This window comes from Sarcophilus harrisii, chromosome 6 (genome assembly GCF_902635505.1).
Source record: "Sarcophilus harrisii chromosome 6, mSarHar1.11, whole genome shotgun sequence".
In the NCBI taxonomy this organism is placed as follows: Eukaryota; Metazoa; Chordata; class Mammalia; order Dasyuromorphia; family Dasyuridae; genus Sarcophilus; species Sarcophilus harrisii.
In genome coordinates this window covers 177,928,019-177,946,678 of record NC_045431.1, presented here as the reverse complement: position 1 = coordinate 177,946,678, position 18,660 = coordinate 177,928,019, and the positions used below count along the sequence as shown (strand labels likewise).

General features: G+C 44.8%; 1 protein-coding gene across 2 annotated transcripts in view; it reads left to right on the top strand.

Moving 5' to 3' along the window:
* The window catches only part of MICU3 (mitochondrial calcium uptake family member 3), a 96,511-nt gene extending 81,305 nt beyond the window's left edge, over positions 1-15,206 (top strand). For both annotated transcript variants that reach the window (XM_031942858.1, XM_031942857.1), the window contains 5 exons: positions 4,521-4,692; positions 8,081-8,189; positions 10,460-10,617; positions 11,711-11,779; positions 14,177-15,206. In XM_031942858.1, coding sequence (XP_031798718.1) covers positions 4,521-4,692; positions 8,081-8,189; positions 10,460-10,617; positions 11,711-11,779 — 508 coding nt within the window. In that variant the 3' untranslated portion in view covers positions 14,177-15,206. The remainder of the gene's footprint in view (positions 1-4,520; positions 4,693-8,080; positions 8,190-10,459; positions 10,618-11,710; positions 11,780-14,176) is intronic.
* Positions 15,207-18,660: the final 3,454 nt, after the last annotated feature.

The following is an 18,660-nucleotide window of genomic DNA, read 5'->3' as shown; positions in this document are numbered from 1 at the left end:
TTGTTAATAACCAACAAACAGTAAGCACAATGGGGTTTTATATTATCTGCATTTTCCAGTTAATTGTGAAATGACAAAGATGTAGTTCATCATTGAATATCACACTGAGAAATATTGACGTAGAACAATCAATCTGCTTGTGGCTTCTATGGAGGTGGAGGAAGAGGATGAGTAAGATGAATGAATAAAAGGAAATCATAGGGGTGAATTGGGGATTTTAGACCAGTGAAGTAGATTACATGTTGAATTTGGAAAAGAGAAATGTGACAAAATTGGATGTGAGGCGCTGAACAAAAATTTAAAGGAGAACAATCTTATAGTCTTGGATACCAGTTCAAATTATATTTGTAAGGGAAACAAGCTCAGGGATATTTAATGAGGGTAGAAGAAGGTTACAGAGGAATAGGGAGAGGAACCTAAAAAAATTCATTCAAGAAGGATAAGCAAAAAGTAGTTGGCAAAACCAAGCAAAATAATATAAGTTGTTTTGGGGGTTTTTTTTAAGTCAATGGAATAAATAAGCTAATTGGACTTATTTGACGGACTGAATTGCCAGGGGTAGAAGGATGAGGGGACGAGAGAAATTGTCATACAAAATTTTAACCAGGGGTTTAAGTAGTTTCCAGCAACAAGACTAAGCATCTCAACTGTTGTGAATAATAGGGGAAACTTTTCAAGGACTTGCATCATGTGTACCTTTGAATGGCTTTTTTTTTTACCTTTTCCTTCAGTTGAATGGCTGTTATTTGTCTTATAGCTGTTTGCTAATCTGTCTTTTCATACTCCAGGTCCTTAAGGAAGGTGAAGGGCTCCTAACAAAGTAGAAGCAATATTTCCATGGGTAAGAAGGTTTCTAAGGTAGAACAGGAGAGGTTTCAGAAAAGTGGAAGAGAATTTGTTACCAGAGAATAATAGGAAGGAAAAGGACAGTTTATAAGAAATTGCAGACTCTTCCTGAAAAAGAGAGAGTTGGACTGCTGAGAAGGAAAAGATATTTGTCCTTGCTAGAATCACATAGTTAGGGACAGAGGAAGAAGGTAATAAGGAGGAGAAGCTAATGATTCCCTTTTAAGTAGTGTGAGGCAACTAGTTCTGCCCGCTCAATCACCACAGCTGAGAGGCCTCCTGTCTTCCTGCACAGAAGACATAGCAAAGAGGCTCTCAAAACGTGTCCAAGTGAGAATTACTTACTTGCGGCTCCCACAAAATAATACAAGTAAAACTTTCAGGAATCTAAAAAGCATTAATTAAGTCACAGGCAAAAAAAAACTAAAGATCACGAGGAAGCAAGTTGTATTGTCCTTGTTACCAATTCATTGAAGGCAAGGAATGCAGAAGAGAAAATTTAATATAGAACAATAACACGTGGTTAAAAAGGCAGTGGTGAAGAACTGGATTTGGATTTTCAAGCCATGGCTAACATGTTCATTTGATGACAAAGAAACTATGATGTCAGCAAAGTTGTTGTACATAAAATAAATTCAAAGAAATTATCATTATTGCTGTATGTTGCCAACAAAACCCATCAGGAAAAGATGGAAAAATGAAAGCTAGCTTCAGAATGTATAAAACACTTGATAATCCACCTTTCTCAATACATAAAGGAAGCACTAATATATAACCATTAAGTACTGTTCATGGAAATAGAGACTGAAATAATTGGAGAAACATTAATTGCTCACAGATGGCCAGTCAGCAAACTTTTATTAAGCACCTACTATGCGCCAAGGACTGTGGATTCAAAGGAAGCACAAGGCTGCCTGCTCTCAAAGAGTTCACCAGTTTACCAAGGGAGACAATATGAAACCTCTATGTACAAACAGGATAAATTGAAGATAATTAACAAAGGGAAGGTACTAGCATGAAGAATGACTGGGAAAGTCTTATGGGAGCCACAAGTTAGGGCTTGAGGGAAGCTGGGCAACATAGATGAGGAGGCAGAGAATTTCAGGCATAGAGGTCAGCCAGAGAAAGTACCTGGAGTTGGGAGATGGAATGATTTGTGGTCAATGGTTAGGAGGCCAGTGTCACTGATGGCAGATCTCATAGGGTAAGATGGAAGAAGACTGAAAATGGAGGGAACGTACATGTTATAGAGGGCTTTGAAAACAAATATTGTGTTTGATCCTGGAGGCAACAGGGAGCCACTGGAGTTTATAGAGTGTACAGGAGGTAACATGGTCAGACCTGCCCTTGGTGGCTGAATGGAGGAACAGGCAGGGAGACCCACCAGCAGGCCACTGCAGTAGTCCAGGTATGAGGGGAGAGGCAAAAAGTGGGAATAACCGAAAGGTGGGACAGAGGTGTTAACACCAAGTCTTGGCAACAGCTTCCCTGTGGAGGGTTGAGAGAAAATGAGTCCAGGATAACAATTAGGTTGTGAGTCTGAGGTGGTGACAGGGAGGAGGCAGCACCCCTACAATCATAAAGAAGTTTGGATGCTTTGGGAGGAAATAATGAGTTCAGCTTTGGGGATGTTGAGTTTAAGATGTCTACTGGATGTTCAGTTTGAAATGTTCAATCAACTCAAGTTGGATTGTGAGTCTAGAGGTCCGCAGAGAGGCTAAGGCTGGAAAAGTAAATCTGAACATGGCTGGCATAAAGATGATTTAATCTGTGGGAGTTGGTGAGAGCCTGGAGTAAAATAATTTTGAGGGAGAAAAGAAGGCCCAAGACAGAGCCCTGAGGATTTGGTTAGTGGGTATGAGCTAGATGAAGATCCAGCTAGGAGACTGAAGAGGAGCAATCAGAGAGATAGGAGGAGAACCCGGAGAGAGGGGGGTACCCCAAAAACCTAGCAAGAAGAGAAGTGACTGTGTCAAAGGTTGCAGAGGGCTGAGGATTGAGACAGTACTGTCCCCGTTTTCTTTTCCATCTTTCTGACCACTCCTCAACATCCTTTGCTGATTTATCCATTCCCACTGCCACCAATACACCCTCTTCCCCACCAAACTTCCCCATTTCTGTTGACACCATCATTCTTCCAACCTTCCCAGTTCACTATCTCAGGAAGATTCTTGACTCCTTACTTTCCTCATGCCAACATGGACTTTCTGCTGCCAAATCCTAATCTTTCTGCCCCATAAGATATCTCTGTGTCCATGCTGCTCCCTACTCAGATCAGGTGATCTCATCACTTCACAGCTGGATAATACAACAGCCTGGTTTGAAGGAGAGGTGAAAAGTGGAGTATCTGAGAGGGGGCACAGAGGTAAAATCACCAGGTCCCTAACTGCTGCCTTCTCTCAAGCCTTTCCCCATTCCAGTCCATCCTCCAGGCGGCTGCCTAAACACGGATCTGACCCCATAAACTCCAAGGCTTCCCTATTGCTTTTAAGTCACAATGATGACTCCTCTCTTTGACATTTAAAGCCCTTTACAATGTAGCCTCAATCTCTCTTTGTAACTCACTACATTGCTCTGTCTCCCATCTCAGGGGGCCAGGCAAACTGGCCAGCCTTGTTCATCACCCGTGCCCCTGTGCCTGAAATGCCCTCTCTTCTCCCCTCCAGAATCCCCAATGTAAACATCACTTTGTACATGAAGCCCTTCCTGATCTATCCCCCCCCCCAACTGCTGGTGCCCTCTCTTCCAGAACCCCTCATGCGTATTTATATTTATTCTTTTTATGTTTATTCCTATATACCTAAATATGGATGTGTTATGTCTCTCATATAAGGTAAGCTCGTTGAGGATGCCATGGTTTAGGTTTTGTCTTTGTCTCTCCAAGCCTCCAATGTTTAAGGCCATCACAGGGACAGAAAACTTAGACCCTGTGCTCTACTCTCCAAAGCTGTTGGCCACTGACCACTGCCCCAGGGCATTCCTGGAGCTGCAGAATGAAAGCTAGTGAAATCTGGATCCTCTTAGGGAAGTTGTTCTCTGGTGCAAAGAGACCAGAGTGTTGCAGGAAAGATGAGCTTTGGACCAGGCCACAGTGGCTAAGGAAAGCAGCAGTCCCATGCTCTGACCATATATTGTTTTTAAATGTTTCAGTGTCTCCATGATCTTATGAAGGTTGCAGCTCCTCTAATGGCTCAGTTTATAACCCCTCCAAGACTTTCCACTCTAGCCCACGTTTCAGGACTTCTGTGATCTCACCAAATAGGGCAATGAACAGAACAGACGCTGGCCAAATTAAACTATGTTTAGACATATTCTTAGTTATTCAGTAAATATAATATGATATAATTTATTTTTTAAAAAGCAAGAACTAAATCTTTTCATTTTGTAGATATTTAGAAACCACGTGCCTTTCAGTGCCTTGATATAATCAATATTCTTACCTAATGTCATAGTAGATAAGATTTTTTTGAACCTAATTTGTGCATTTCAAAAATCCAGAAAAAGAGACATGTTTTACTAGACTTAGTTAAAAAAAAAAAGTTTCTTCTCTACTAGTGTGTCTTCATAGAATTCCAGATGTATTGCTTTATAAGAGGGTAATAATTATTTGCCATTTTTAATTAGGGTTATTTAATCTATTTGCTCATTTTTTTCCCATTCTGTTTGTTTCCTAGATTTATGGACAACCTGCAAACAGAGGTTCTAGAAATTGAGTTTCTTTCCTATTCCAACGGCATGAACACTATCAGTGAAGAAGACTTTGCTCACATTCTGTTGAGATATACAAACATAGAAAACACAGCTGTGTTTTTAGATAACGTTCGCTACAATATAATGGAAGAAAAGGTATTTTTATGATTGTTCTGTTATTAGAAATAACTCACCCTATAGTCTGCCTCTGATTCTGCCTTGGCAGCCAGGCACTCCCATACCCACAGAGCACGTACATACATACAGGTAAATGTACACACATCCATATAAACACATGCACACGCGTATATGCAGCATACCTGCAGACGCCCAGCATGTCTGCACACACACTCACTTAAGGGAACACTGTTTGTTTAACCTTTGTCTTAAAATGCTTTTGGGGAGGAGGGGAGTAATGTGAAATAATCTAATGAAAAAAATGGAAGGATGTTCTCATCCTTCATCCTAATTAGGTACATGGAAAAACAGCCTCTTAAGGCACCAGGGATCCTCCCATTGCATCCAGCCTTTTTCGTCACAGACCTCCACTGAGCCAGGGCTCTGGCACATATGGTACTTCTCCTACACAGCCTCTGTTGGCTTCTGTCTCTTCAGGCCCATTTTGTGCATCTCTGCTATTAAAGGGTCATTCCCGTGACATATTGGTGATGAGGTGTCTTGTCCTGGTTGAAAAGCATTTTTCAGAAGGGAGGGCCTGGCCATGGGAAACCAGACTCTGACTGGTCCCTTTGTTGAGTAACAAACTAAACAGAATCAGAAGTTTCGGAGCAAGGAAACCCTAGGAGGACCTTGAAGGCTGAGTGCTGCTCAATACAAGGGAGTGACCAGGGCCACCTTCAAAGGGAAAATGTGTAGGATCTGCCCTTTCTGGTTGTGTTTGGAAAAGTGTTAGGGTCTTGAAAATCTGCCGACAGCCTTCCTTCCTCCATCCAATCCCAGCGGCTGCATAGGCAACTCATCGGAGAGCAGGGACAGCCTGGCACCTTGTCCAATCCATCCTCAGGGCCACCGGGCTTTCTCCTAGTGGAAAACTAGGCAGTGTGTTTAGTGCAGAGGGTGTCTTGGGTTGAACTGCTCTGATGAATCAGATATGACTTAGGATTCACTTGAACACTTTGAAAGTTGGGCTAACTTGTCCAAGCCCCTGCACCTGCTGTTCTAGGGATTCCAGTTAACCTATCTTTGATATTTAATGGCACCTGGACTCCAAAAAAGCTTTACTTGAGAAAGTAATCAATTCGCCTTCTGAGACCATGTTACTTTCTCGGAAAGAATCTTCTGGATAAATTTGGTGTTAAAAAAACAAGCGGTCTGTTAATCAAAGGGCTCAGTGCAATTGAGGTTTAAATTCCTGATTTCTGATCATTCAAAATCCTATTAGTAACAACAGTGACTTTGTGCTGTGCGGTCTGAGTGGACTCGGAAACCTGCTGGGGATGCGTTTGGAGATGGTGTTTTAAGAGAGGATTTCTTCCTTTGTTTTCTTCGGAACTTTGCCTTATGTTTTTGATCATCCTTTCCAATATGCAGGAGTGTGCTGAACACACACTATTTAATAATCAGCCCTCTGAAAGAAACAAGAATATAAGGGAAGGGGGGAGTTTGCTGGTGCAGTACACAGAGCACCAGGCCTAGAGTCGGAGGACCTGAGTTCCTCATACTCCTACTAGCTGTGTGACCCAGGGCAAGTCACTGAACCCCCAATTGCCTAACAAAAACAAAACAAAAACAATAAAAAGTAAATAAATAATAAAAGCCAATTTCTTTTAAAAAAGAAAAGAAGAATATGTACAGGGCACACGTTTAAATTTAATTGACATCGTTAGCCTTTTCTCTGCCATTTTCTTAGTCTACACAATCAAGAAGACAATAAATTAAGGCCTGATTGGTGGCATTTGCTTCCACTGAACACTGACCCATCAGGTCTCAGCAGGCTGTTTCAGTGGCTTGGACCCACGAAGCAGGGAGTCATGCCCCCCAGGGAGCCCCTCCCCTCCAAGGTTCTGGCAGTGATGGGTGGGGTGCAAATGGAACATATGGGTTCCAACTGGGGCCAGCACCCATTGCTCAGAGCAGGTTACGTTCCAGAGCAGCTTTCAGTCAGCTCCTCTTAGTACATCAGTCCTTCCAGCTAGGGCTGCAGTTACCCTCAGCTGAGTTACCCTCAAGGGTTTGGGGACAGCTATAGGAATGATTCCTTACTGGAGGCAAGAGCTGACCTCTCTCAGTGTTCCTTCCTTCCCACAATCTCTTAGGGGAGGAGCAGTGTCTGAAGAAGAGAATTCCAGTATTATTGATCACCATGGAGGGTCTTGGGGCCTCTGTGACTGGCGCCCTCACAGTAGGGGAGAGGTTTGGAAGCCACTCCCCTGGAGGCGCACCTCGGATGTTAATGTACAAAGCACAAGACTGTCCTTAAGCCTTCCGAATCACCAGAGCACCCCACACATTTCCCATGGAGAGCTTGCCTGGGTCTCACTTCTCCTTTGCCATCTGGGATGTGTTTGGAGACAGCAGCAGCCCATAAATCTGATTTAAGTCTGGCTTCGCACCTGCCTCCAGATATCCTGAGGCTGGGGTGATGGGAGGCCCGTGTCCTCATCCTTTGGCTACAACTTGGGCTTTCCTGTACTCCAGAGCAATTTGTCTTTTTGACAGTGACAACACGGTTTGAACTCACTTCTACCCAATGCCTTCTTCCAAATCCTTCCATATTTCAGCATTCCATGCAAACCAAAAGAAGGACAGGAAGGTGGCAGGGAGGCAACCATTGCAAGTAGCCCTTGGTGCAATATTTCCAAGCTGATGAGCCTTGGAGGGTCACATACCTTTTTTCTTTCCCCATGGAAACTTGCCCCATGTATTAGCCTGTTACAGGTTCTGTGAAGGGAGACGCAGTGTCAGGGATCACACTCTGGAATTCATGTCACTTGGCTTATTATTCTCAGTTTCTCCCAATTTGAGAGGGCTGATTTCCATTGGGATAAAGTGTTCAGAAGAGAGGAGTGAGTTGAAGGAACATGGTAGGTGTGTTGAGTCTGTGGAACATCTCTTGGGCATTTTAGATGTTCAATGAATTAGACAAATGCCAAAGGTTTTGGAGGTGCAGGGGAGGATTTTAATTTTGCATTAACTGTTAAATATCAACACTGATAACACATTTTAAAAATTATTAATCATTAAATTTTCATTGAATCTTTTTGATTGCACCATTTAAAAAACAGCTTTGCCGGTTTCAGTCAAATTTTCTGAAAACATTTCCAGCCACTATAAACTAATGGAAATATATGGAAAGAGCTTCCCATCTCATTTTGAATAAGACACAGCAAATGTTTCACAGTGTTCTGTCTTGAAAATATCTGCTTTTAATGCCCATGATGAAGGAAGGTTCACAAGGCTGCATGTGGATCTGTCCCTGCTGCCAGGGTGGTGGCACTGATGGGAGCCACAAATGTGTCTGCCAGGTGACGCTTGCCATCCCCCTCATGGCAGTGCAGTCAGTGACCAGCATTCATTTTAACAGGGCATCACATTCGATGAATTCCGGTCCTTTTTCCAGTTTCTGAACAACTTGGAGGATTTTGCGATCGCGCTGAACATGTACAACTTTGCAAGTCGCTCCATAGGGCAAGGTAGGTTGAAACCAAGCAGAAATAGCACAGATTTTTATATTGAAAAATCAAATTATGTCCTGGCTTTCACCCTTTGGTGAAGTAGGAGCAAGCAGAAAATGCCTTGGGGAGAGAGAAAGACCAAGGAAATGCAGGCTGATGGGGTTGGAGAGGGTCCTGGTGCAGGGGAGCTCAGGAAAGCCTCCCCATCCAGCAGAGCTCCCCAGAGGTCAGCCTTAGAGGGTCCATCCTTGGTCATGCTGTAGCATCATGTGTTGCCCTGAAATTTAGAGCCAGCTGCCTCTTCAACTGAACATTTCTGGAACCTAACACACAGTATGTGGGAGCATCTTCCTCACTCATTAAGAAAACATGTTTCAGAGGCCAGAGCCTTTTCCTACCTGTTTTCACCTTCCTCCTCCTTTATCACTGTTTTTTAAAAGTATCATTGATCCCTTTTGTTTTCTCATCACATTCATTTCCAACGTATTTCTTGGGGGACTGAGAGACAGCACAGTGGGCCTTCTCAGGTACCTGAGTAGTTTATTAAAACAATCCAATAGAGGCATCTCACAGACACATTAACTGAACATGGCTGCCAGCACATGCAGCATTCCATGGTAGTAGGTCCCCACCTCTCTACAAAAAGAGGGAAGTACTTTCTCATCATCCTTTCTCTGGAGCCCAATTCCATCACTGTTAATCATATAATATTTGAGGTCTTTATGCCCGTCTTAAATTTCCATTTTATAGTCTTTGGGTATTCAATGGACCTGCTTCTGCTGCCTTGAGTCACTGTATCAGCTCACATGAATCTTGCTGTTTTCTCCAGAATTCCTCATATTTGTCATTTCTCCCACTTCCTTTGACTGGCATTACTTCCAGGCAGCACTCTGGTTAGCAGTTCTCCAATGTATGGTTACCCACTTTGTTTCCAGATCTTTGTTACCCCAGAAAAGTCCTGCCCTAAATACAGAGGCTGGAGAGTGAGACCTCCCTTCCTTTCTCTGACCTCCTTGGGGATATGCCCAGCCTTGGAATCTCTGGGTGCGTGTATTCCTTGATCCTTGGGCCTTCCTCCTGGAAGGACCCCTCTCCCATCCAATTATGTAGAACAAAAACAATAAATTATTCAGTTCAACTCCAGGTGATAAAACTAAGTCCTGAGATTTAGTCAAGATCTCAGAGAAGACCTCAGTTAATCAGGGGCAGAGCAGGGATCAGTATTAACAGTACAGTGCCAGCAGGCTCATACATACATATACATGTACACATAGATAGATAAATACATGGATAAATAAATAGATGGACATTATTTCAGGTCTGCTAACTCCAAATCTAGTAGTCTTTCCATTAAACTTCTCATACCCATCCATTCTTCTTTTTGTAACTCAACTCTCTCCTTCAGGAAGTCTTCCTTGATTTTCCCCAACTAGGAGTCATCTCTTGCTCCTCTGAATTCCTGAAGCCATTTGTGTGAGCTTACCTCTATAGTACTGAAAGTACCTTTTATGATTGTTATTTGTGCCAATCAATAAACATTTATTAAGTGCCTGCTGCGTGCCAGCTCCTCTGTTGAGGAGCTCACATTCCACTGAGGGAAACAACAGGCGGCAGACAGTTAAATCCTCGCGCACATGTCTGGGTGTGCTGTCTCCTGTTCTCTCCCCACTCCCACAAGGGGCTTTAGGGATGGGGCCTTATTCACAAGATCAAGCGAAATCCTGTAAAACATTTAGCACAGAGCCTGGCACATAGTCTACATGAACGTTAGGTATTTTTATTATTGGCACCCATGAATCCCACATCATTTGGAAAGAACACTGCTTTTAGAGCCAAAGGACCTTCCTTCATTTATATAGCACCTACTGTGTGCCAGACTCGGTGCCAAGTACTTCACAAATATTATCTCATTTGATCCTCCTACCAACCCAAAGAGGAAGGTGCTGTATCATCCTCCTCACTTTACAGACAAGAAAACTGAGGCATCCAGAGACTAAGTGCAGGGCCACTCAGCTAATCAGTGCCTGAGGCCAAACTTGAACTCAGGTTTTCCTCACCCCAGTCAGTCTTGTGACTGAGCCTCTGGCACTTCGGCCTTGCCCAGGCTGCAGGACCCCAGGGGCACAGGTGGCACACACACACACACACACACACACACACACCATGGGTCCTGAGGGACCAGAAGGGGCCCAGGCAGGCAGTGGTGCCTCTGACTGAGGAGTTGAAGGAGGAGGGGGCACTCCCCCATCAAGGCAGGACCACTCCCCTAGCTCTTTCCCTTTGCCTAGATGAATTCAAACGTGCTGTCTATGTGGCCACCGGCCTGAAGCTCTCGCCCCATCTGGTGAGCACCATCTTCAAGATTTTTGATGTGGACAAAGATGATCAGCTGAGTTACAAAGAATTCATCGGCATTATGAAAGACCGGCTGCAGAGAGGATTCCGGGTAAGGAGACAAAGCCTCCTTGGGGAGGAGTCGCCCACGCAAGAAGACATCCGAGACTCTAGTGGGGGCCACCAAAGGCCTTCTTGGCAAAGGCCGGTCTGTGCCGCCAACTGGAGAGACACCTTGTGGGATTCACGTGGGGGGAGTGGAGAGGTCAGGGAGCTGATGAGAAGCAGCCAACTCAGGGCCCTAGAACAGGTACAGTGTGTGGCTTTGGTCCAAAGGTCTCCCCTAAATGTTTTGCTGCTGCTGAAGATTACTCCCCTTCTCTATATCCCTGTCAGATAATTCCTATCCCATGGCGTCGCATGACAGGTGCAGTCGGCCTCTTGCTCCACCAGGTCATCGGCCGGTCATCGGAACAAGAAGGAATGTCCCGTCTTCCACCATCTCTCCCCCTCTCTCTCTCACATTCTCTCTTTCTTTCCCTTTCTCTCTTTCCCTCCTTTCTTCCCCCTTTTCCTCCCCTCTATCTCTATCTTTGTCTCTCCCTTTTTTTTCCTCCTCTCCCCATCTCTCCCACTTTCTCCCCTCCCTTTATTTCCTTCACCTTTTCTCTCCCTGTCTAAATCTTTTCTCTCCCCCTGTCTCACACTGTCTGTCCTATTTTTCCTCCTCTCTTTTCTGTCTCTCCCCCCATTTTTTCTGTCCCTTTCCTTCTATCTCTCACCTTTTTTTCTCCCATCTCTTTCTCTCTCCCCTATCCTTCCCTGGGATGTGGGTCTCAGGGATAGTTTTGGAGCAGGAGACGAGGAGTGGACACCCCACAAATAGACACCTTCCTGGGGGTGCCAGCAATACAGATGCAGAGGAAGGCTTAATGAAGTAACCAGGCTACTCTCATTCATTGACAGAAGCAGCAATTAGAAGTGAAGCCAGGAGAGTGATAGAATTGGCAGTGGTTTTGTCATTTCACACTCAGTGTTGAGGGAGGAATATGGGTTATAAAGGCAGTTTTGGGGTAGGAGGGAACTTGGCTCCTCAGCCAGAGCCTCTGCCCCTTCACCAGTGACCCTCTTTGCTTTGTCTTTTTCATACTCGTGTTCTCGGATCTTGCCTGCTCCGGCTCTCTTCTCCATCACCTCGTCCCCAGGGCTACAAAACGCTTCAGAGGTATCCCACTTTCAAATCCTGCCTGAAGAAAGAACTCCACAGCAGATAGGTAGGTTCACTTGTGGGTGCTCATGGACAGGCCGACTCACAGTACGGCAGGACCGACGCTGCCTCCCGTGTTCTGCCCTTCGGTCTAAGGCGGATTCATTCCGCTGTCTCCTAAGGAGGAGGCCATGGTCTCAGCAGAGGCCGCGGGCAGGCACCAGACCCAGCAGTACCTCGGGGGCCTGCTGTCTGAGACCATCCCACCCTGCTGAATGCAGCTGAATGCCCAGCACTACAGAGCTGGTCACTTCTGACTGTGCAGGGAACAGCAATGGCTTCTGAAGTCTTGGCACACGTAAAAATCAGGGACATCTCTGGAGTGGGATGAGTGCCCCACTTTGGAGTTTAAAATGCTGAGATTCTGTTGGCAGGATGTCTCTGCAACTAAGAAATATTGGTCTAAATGCTGATCTGTCAGGGCCCCAATCCATTTAAAATGCAACATTGGCTAAGACCCAATTAACCACAGTGCTTTGTGAAGGGCCAGTCTGATCAAATGAGTGTGCAAATGAGAAAAGCATGTTTTCTTCAACTCTTGTTAAAAGAAAATCTTGCAAAACTCCATGAATCCAATTTCCTGAAGGAGGACAATATAAGAAACATCACTGATTTTTTTTTTCCTTGCTTGCCCTCCCTGGTATATGCAATCAAATGATCCTAGCCTCAGAGCTAGGAGGAATTTCAGGGACCACCCAGTCCACACCCTTCACTTTACAGATGAGGAAATTGAACTCCCCAAGGGTTGGTGATGTGTATGTAAGCCTGTTATAAATACTTATTGACCTGATTAGGGGATGTCATCCTGAACACTTCTTATCTTGATAGAAGCTATCCAGGAGGTCAGGAAACTGACTCCAGGATGCAGCCCAGGCTTCCTGATCACTGGTGATCAGGGTAACCAGTGGTTCTGGTCCCTTTGGCCCCATTCCCTCTGGGTTTGTGCTCCATTTGTGAGTAGACATGAATCCAGCTCTGTCGTTTGCTTCTCGTACTGGGTTTTAGTTGACAAAGGATTCCCACAACATTGCTGGTCGGACCCTCACCAACCCATAAAGGGCAGGTATTATTGCCTCCATATTACAGGGAGAAAACTAAGGCTGAGAGTAGCTAGCTAACCAAGATCACACCGCCTACATTCTACCTAGGATTTGAACTCAGGACTAACTCAGCCTTTTTGCTGCCTCACTTGGCCATCTTAGTCTCAGTCACTTGCTCATGATTGTTATTACAGTGATAGACTTTCTGGCAGAACAAACAGGAGGGCTTCCCTCCACTCTTATCCCTTAGGTCATCCTGGGCTGTGGCCCATTGTGATTATTAACAATGGCCAAGACCAACCAAGAGGCCCTGGTGGACCCAAGCCAGGCATTAAAGCCACTCTGGAGTTTCAGGTGGCCGTCAGGAGACCGACCCGAGGGCCACACAGGGTTAGGTAAGAAGCACAGCCTGGCCCAAGCTTGTCAGGTTGGAAAGGGAGCCTCAGAAGGGAAGGATCCAGGAAGACTTGACCCAGAGAAGGGTGATGGAATCCTCAGTGGAGACCTCCTGCTGTTCCCCAGACAGCCTTCAGGTGAAGGAGTGGCCCTAGCACGCCATGCTAAAGAGAAGGCCAGGCAGGGCTGGCCCAGAGAAATTCAGCCCCTTTGGCCCTTATTTCCTGTGGGATGAGGGCGCTTTTATGGGGTGGCCTGGCATTTACTCTTGTGGCTACATTCAGCTGCTTGTCAGGAGTGGTTGCCCCTATCCCACAGTTAACTGTGTGTGTTCTGAGATGTGTAGCCCAGAACAGAGAAGTAGGGGAGCAGAGGTGGGCAGCGAGGACAGATGGCCTTCCTTGTGTGTCCTGGAGGGCTGGTCCCCAGGACATGGTCAAGAAGAGCCAGGCTGAACGGGTGACTCGCTCCTCACTGGAGCAGGAATGGCCACTTGTTGGTGATGAGGTTGAGACAGCTAAAGGTCAGAGAGACAGAGAGCCCGGAGACGAGGCAGGACCCCTGGCTTTGAATCCTATGTTCACTAACAAGTCAGGCCCAGGAGCCTGTCCCTGAGGTGTAGAGTGAGGGGCCCTACAGACCCTGAGGTGCTGGGTAAATGTGCGGGGCCATCATCAGTCCCTCCTTGGGCGCCAATTGGCCTCCAGAGGGGGCTTCTGATTTCCTGTACCCAGTTCTTCTCTCACCTTAAGAAACAAACAAATGGGGCATCTGGGGCAGCAGCAGTGGACAGAGCACCAATCCTGGAGACCGGAGGGCGGCCTCGGACACTTAGCACGCCTGGCTGTGTGACCCTGGGCAAGTCGCTTAGCCCCAATTGCCTCAGCAAAAAAGAATGAGAGAGAAAAAAGAAAATGAAACAAATAAATACAATTTGATATTCATGATGCAATTCTCCTTTTGGTCAGGTACTTCCCAGGGGCGGCTTAAAGGATGATTGTGCCATCTGAGTGACCCGGACAGACCTTTCAGAGCCCACAGAAACCACTTCACCACCAGGAGATGCTGAGATAAGGAAAGATGAAAAGCTGCAAAAACAATGTATTCTGTTTGTCATCAATTCATATCCATTTGAGTTGGAGATCCCCAGCCTATCAGCCGTGATTCACTGACTTGTTCTCTGTGCACTTCTTCCCATTCCCTTCTCAAGGCATATAAAGTCTAAGGGATTGACCGAGGAACATGTTAAAGACGTGTCCTTTGTGTTCATTCATTCATTCATTTGTGGGAGACTCTCCCATCAGTGAAAACAGCAGGTGCCTCACGAAATAGTGGGCCATGGGGGAAGACACATGTTTTGGATCTTAGGGAAGGGCACTCACCCGTCTCGGTGACTAGTGCATGTCCTTGGGCCCAGCTCTGCATGAACAAGGGTCATAGTCTATGTTGCCCCAGCCTCGTTCTTTCCTGATACAGCCTCGAGCCAGGAGCTGTGATGCACTTTGGACTTTCAGAGGGCTGCATGAATGGGAGTCATTGTGAGAATCACAAGAAACCCTCATGCTGCCCCACACCTGTCGGCCAGGTATCCTAACTCTCCAGAGATCCGCCCTTGTAGTGGTCAGAGCCTCTGGAGCATGTGCCCGCCCCTGGGGCAGGTTGTCCTTCTGTCTTGTATTGCATGAGAATAGCTCGTTTCTATTCAGGTGAGAGTTAGCCTAGATTAATAGTTTGTTTGGAAAGAATGTCTGTATCGTATTTATTGGTAATAATTTATTCTTTCTTGAAAAAGGACCACATTAAAGGCACTTTCCACAGCAAGGTTGTTTTTAAGTAAGCATTAAACATCTAAATGTAGAATTCATTATTTTTAAAACAATCTGTCTTTGAAGGACAGAAAAGTAAATCTCTTTTAGAAACAATGAAAATTAGCTTTGCAAGCAAAGAATTGATGCTTCTTGATTGATTACTGGAAGTCTGATTATTGTATAAAAAAACCCACTAGGGGCAGCTAGGTGGCGCAGTGGATAGAGCATCAGCCCTTTAGTCAGGAGGACCTGAGTTCTAATCTGTTCTCAGACACTTAACACTTCCTGGCTGTGTGACCCTGGGCAAGTCACTTAACCCAACAGCCTCAGGGGGAAAAAAAAGAAAAAGTGACAAGAAAAAAAAAGTTCCTGTGAGATACTGGCTTAACTCTGAGATGCTTATTAGCTCTTCAGATTTTGTGATGTTTTCATAAGTGAAAATCTAAAATGACAATTTTACATTTTGGCCATTAATTTCACTTTAACTTACAGTTAAATCTTTACAAGATTTCATCACAGTGATTTCTTTTTCCACCAGTCCACATGACAGGGACCTCCATGAGTTGCCCTAAAGACAAAATCCTACCTGCTGACCAGACCTCTGCAGACCTTCTTCAGATTGGCCAGGCCTTAGATGTCAGGCCTGGAGAGTCCTGAGGTTACTGGCCGCCTTTCCAGAAATATTAAAAAGGAAGAGCACAGAAGGTAGCAGGCCACATTCCCCAGCTAGGAGACAACTGAGAATGATGTTGATGGGGGCGAGATCATGAAAAGAGCCTGGGAGCATTTTCAAAATGGCAGCGCCATGGCTGGTGTGCTGACTTTGGCTAGCTCCCTGATGCCCAGCTTGCTGTTCCCTACGGTGGCCCAGGTCTGAAATTTAAGTATCCCCTGGCTTTGGTTCCCCTTGTACTTTTAAAATACAATTTGAGGATTTGGCTGAAGACTGAGGAGGTAAATGAAGACCTCCTGCTATTCCATATGAGGTTAGTACCTCTAGATCCAGCTTAACCTAGAGTAAATTGTTCCTAAGGTTAGCACTTGGTGGGAAATGACTGTGTAAGTAACTGCTGCTCTGCCCAAGGCCTGGGAGAAAGCCTGGTTTTCCACAAGTGTGGCTCATAGCAGCAGTGCCTGATCCCCCTCCCTCAGCCCCAAGGAGGAGTAGTTAGCACCAGGAAAAGCAGCTCAATGTCCTTTCCTACCCCAAGGAAGTCGATGAATGCCCGTCTGTGTGTAAGACTGCCATATAATATTACTATGTGAATAAGCAGAATCTTGCCAGAAACTTCAGAAAAACTAGTCTCTTGCTGATTACAATGCATCTCTATGTGCTAGCAATATTTGCCTCTATCAAACACTTTTTATGGAAAGATTGATGTTAGTTAGATCTCCATGTCAAACCCTAGCATCGTGTCAACAGAACTTGCGCATCTAAATGTGGTATCGTGAAATAAAAGTTTAAAATGACATCTCAGAATTGCTTCTTCGTATGCACTTTTTAAAATTCTCTCTTCTCTCAATTCATTCCTTTTTATGTCTCTTTAAAAATAATGAACATGACTAATGTGGAAATACATTGAATATGATTATACATGTATGATCTCTATCAAATTCATTGACATCTTGGGGAGAAAGGAGGGAGAAAAAGTGGAAATCAAAATCTTATAAAAGAAAATGTCAAAAATATATATATTTTATTTAAAGTGAGAACACCATAAGGCAGTGAGGCTATGGGGCTGCATCCTAGGTCAGTGTCCTGGAGGCAGGAGTTCTCTGGTCTCTATGTCCTTTGTATTCCTTTTCTGTTTTTCTTTTTTCTTATTCTTTTCTTTCAATAAAATAAATTTTTTTCTGCAAGCTATCAGACAAAATCAATTCAAATATCAAGGAGAAAGAGTCAGGATTACCTAGGATATGGCAGCTTCTACCATAAAGGATCGAAGAGCCTGGAATACCACATTCAAGAAAATAAAGGACCTAGGGTTATAACCAAGAATTAACTATCCAGAAAGATTCAGTACCGTCTTTCAGGGGAGAAGATGCATGTTCAATGAAGTAAGAGACTTTCAATCATTTCTATTGGAAAAAAAATCAGAACGGAAAATTTAATCTTATAAACATAGGACTCAAGAGAAGTATAGAAAGGTAAATGGGAAAAATGCATATTGTTTAATGTTTAAACTGTTTATATCCCTAGATGGGGAAAGAATATCTGTAACTCTTGAGAACTGTATCTGTCACTGGGGCAGACAAATGAGGGCATCATATAAACTCAGAGTGTGGTTGTGAATGGAAAAAAATAAAATAAAATAAAATAAATTTTTAAAAATTCTAGATGATGGAGGGAAAAGACACAGCAATCAATCACCACAAGCTACCTTCTCAACGCACTTCACAGGCAGGAGTGATTTTTATTACACTTTTCAGAAGATTTAACCCAAATATTCCCATGCAAAATGCTTTACACCAAGGACAGTTGAACCCATTAGAGGCAGAGGCTATTGTTGGTCAGCTATATTGATGATATGGGTGATATCGAAGGCAAAATCAAATAAGGGAAGAAGATTCCCAGAGAGAGGCACAGGTGTGCCTTCGGGCATAGCAGCAGGCCCAGAGCCAAGGCAAGGGCACTTCTGCTAATGGAGGAGGGAGGTCCCTCATGGCAGCCCCAGCACCTGATTCTTGGGGTGGCCCCTTCAGAACATCATTGTTGACACGGAGGGGGCCAGCCCTGTAATCCCTCTAAGAATAAAAGATTAACCACCACTCTAGTCTTTTCTCCAAAAAAAATTGTTTTTCAACTCAGGATTTGGGGGGCTTATTTCCATGAAATTCCTGAAGTTGCAAAGGGAGTGAAGGAGAAAATGAATTTCTTTTTATCTGTCCAGGGCTTTGCAGACATTACCTCCTTTTACTCTTACAACAATTCTATGAGGTCAGCGATGTTATTATGATCTCCATTTTACATTTGAGGAAACTGAGGTAGACAATGATCTGTCCACTGTCTCACCACTAGGAAGTGTCTGAAACTGCATTTGAACTCGGGTCTTTCTGCCTCCAGGCCCTGTACTCTCTCTCCTCTCTTAGCAGCCTCTATCTGGGTCTCCCTGCCTCTGCTCTCCCTCTCGTGGAGGGAGATTTACTACACAAGTTCCTCCACTCCTCTAAAATCTCCAGTGGACTCATGCTCCCATCACACAACAGTGCAGAGTGACCGCCAAGGCTGACCTCACGCCAGTGCTCCTCCTCTTTTCCTGATCACATGGGACTCCCCTCCACACTCCAACCACACAAACCCTGAAAGCTCTTCTCTCCATTCGCCTACACTTGTGCCCGTCCTGTTAAATTCTATTGATTCTTTTAAGCCCAACTCAAATGCCCTTCAGGAAGATTCAGCTGAGTAAAAAAAGAGCGGGACCCAGTCGGGGGACCCTGGTCAAGTCACAAACTAGCCTCTGTCTGCCTTCATCTTCTCATCTATAAAATGGGAATAGCAGCAGCTGCCACCTCAGAAGCCCTTGTAAGAATCAAACGAGTTACTATATGTGATGTATTATAATGGTCCCTCTGAGTGACAATCTCCCCCTGCCCCCACATAGACACATACCTGGACTTAACACACCTTGCGCTCACTCACTCAC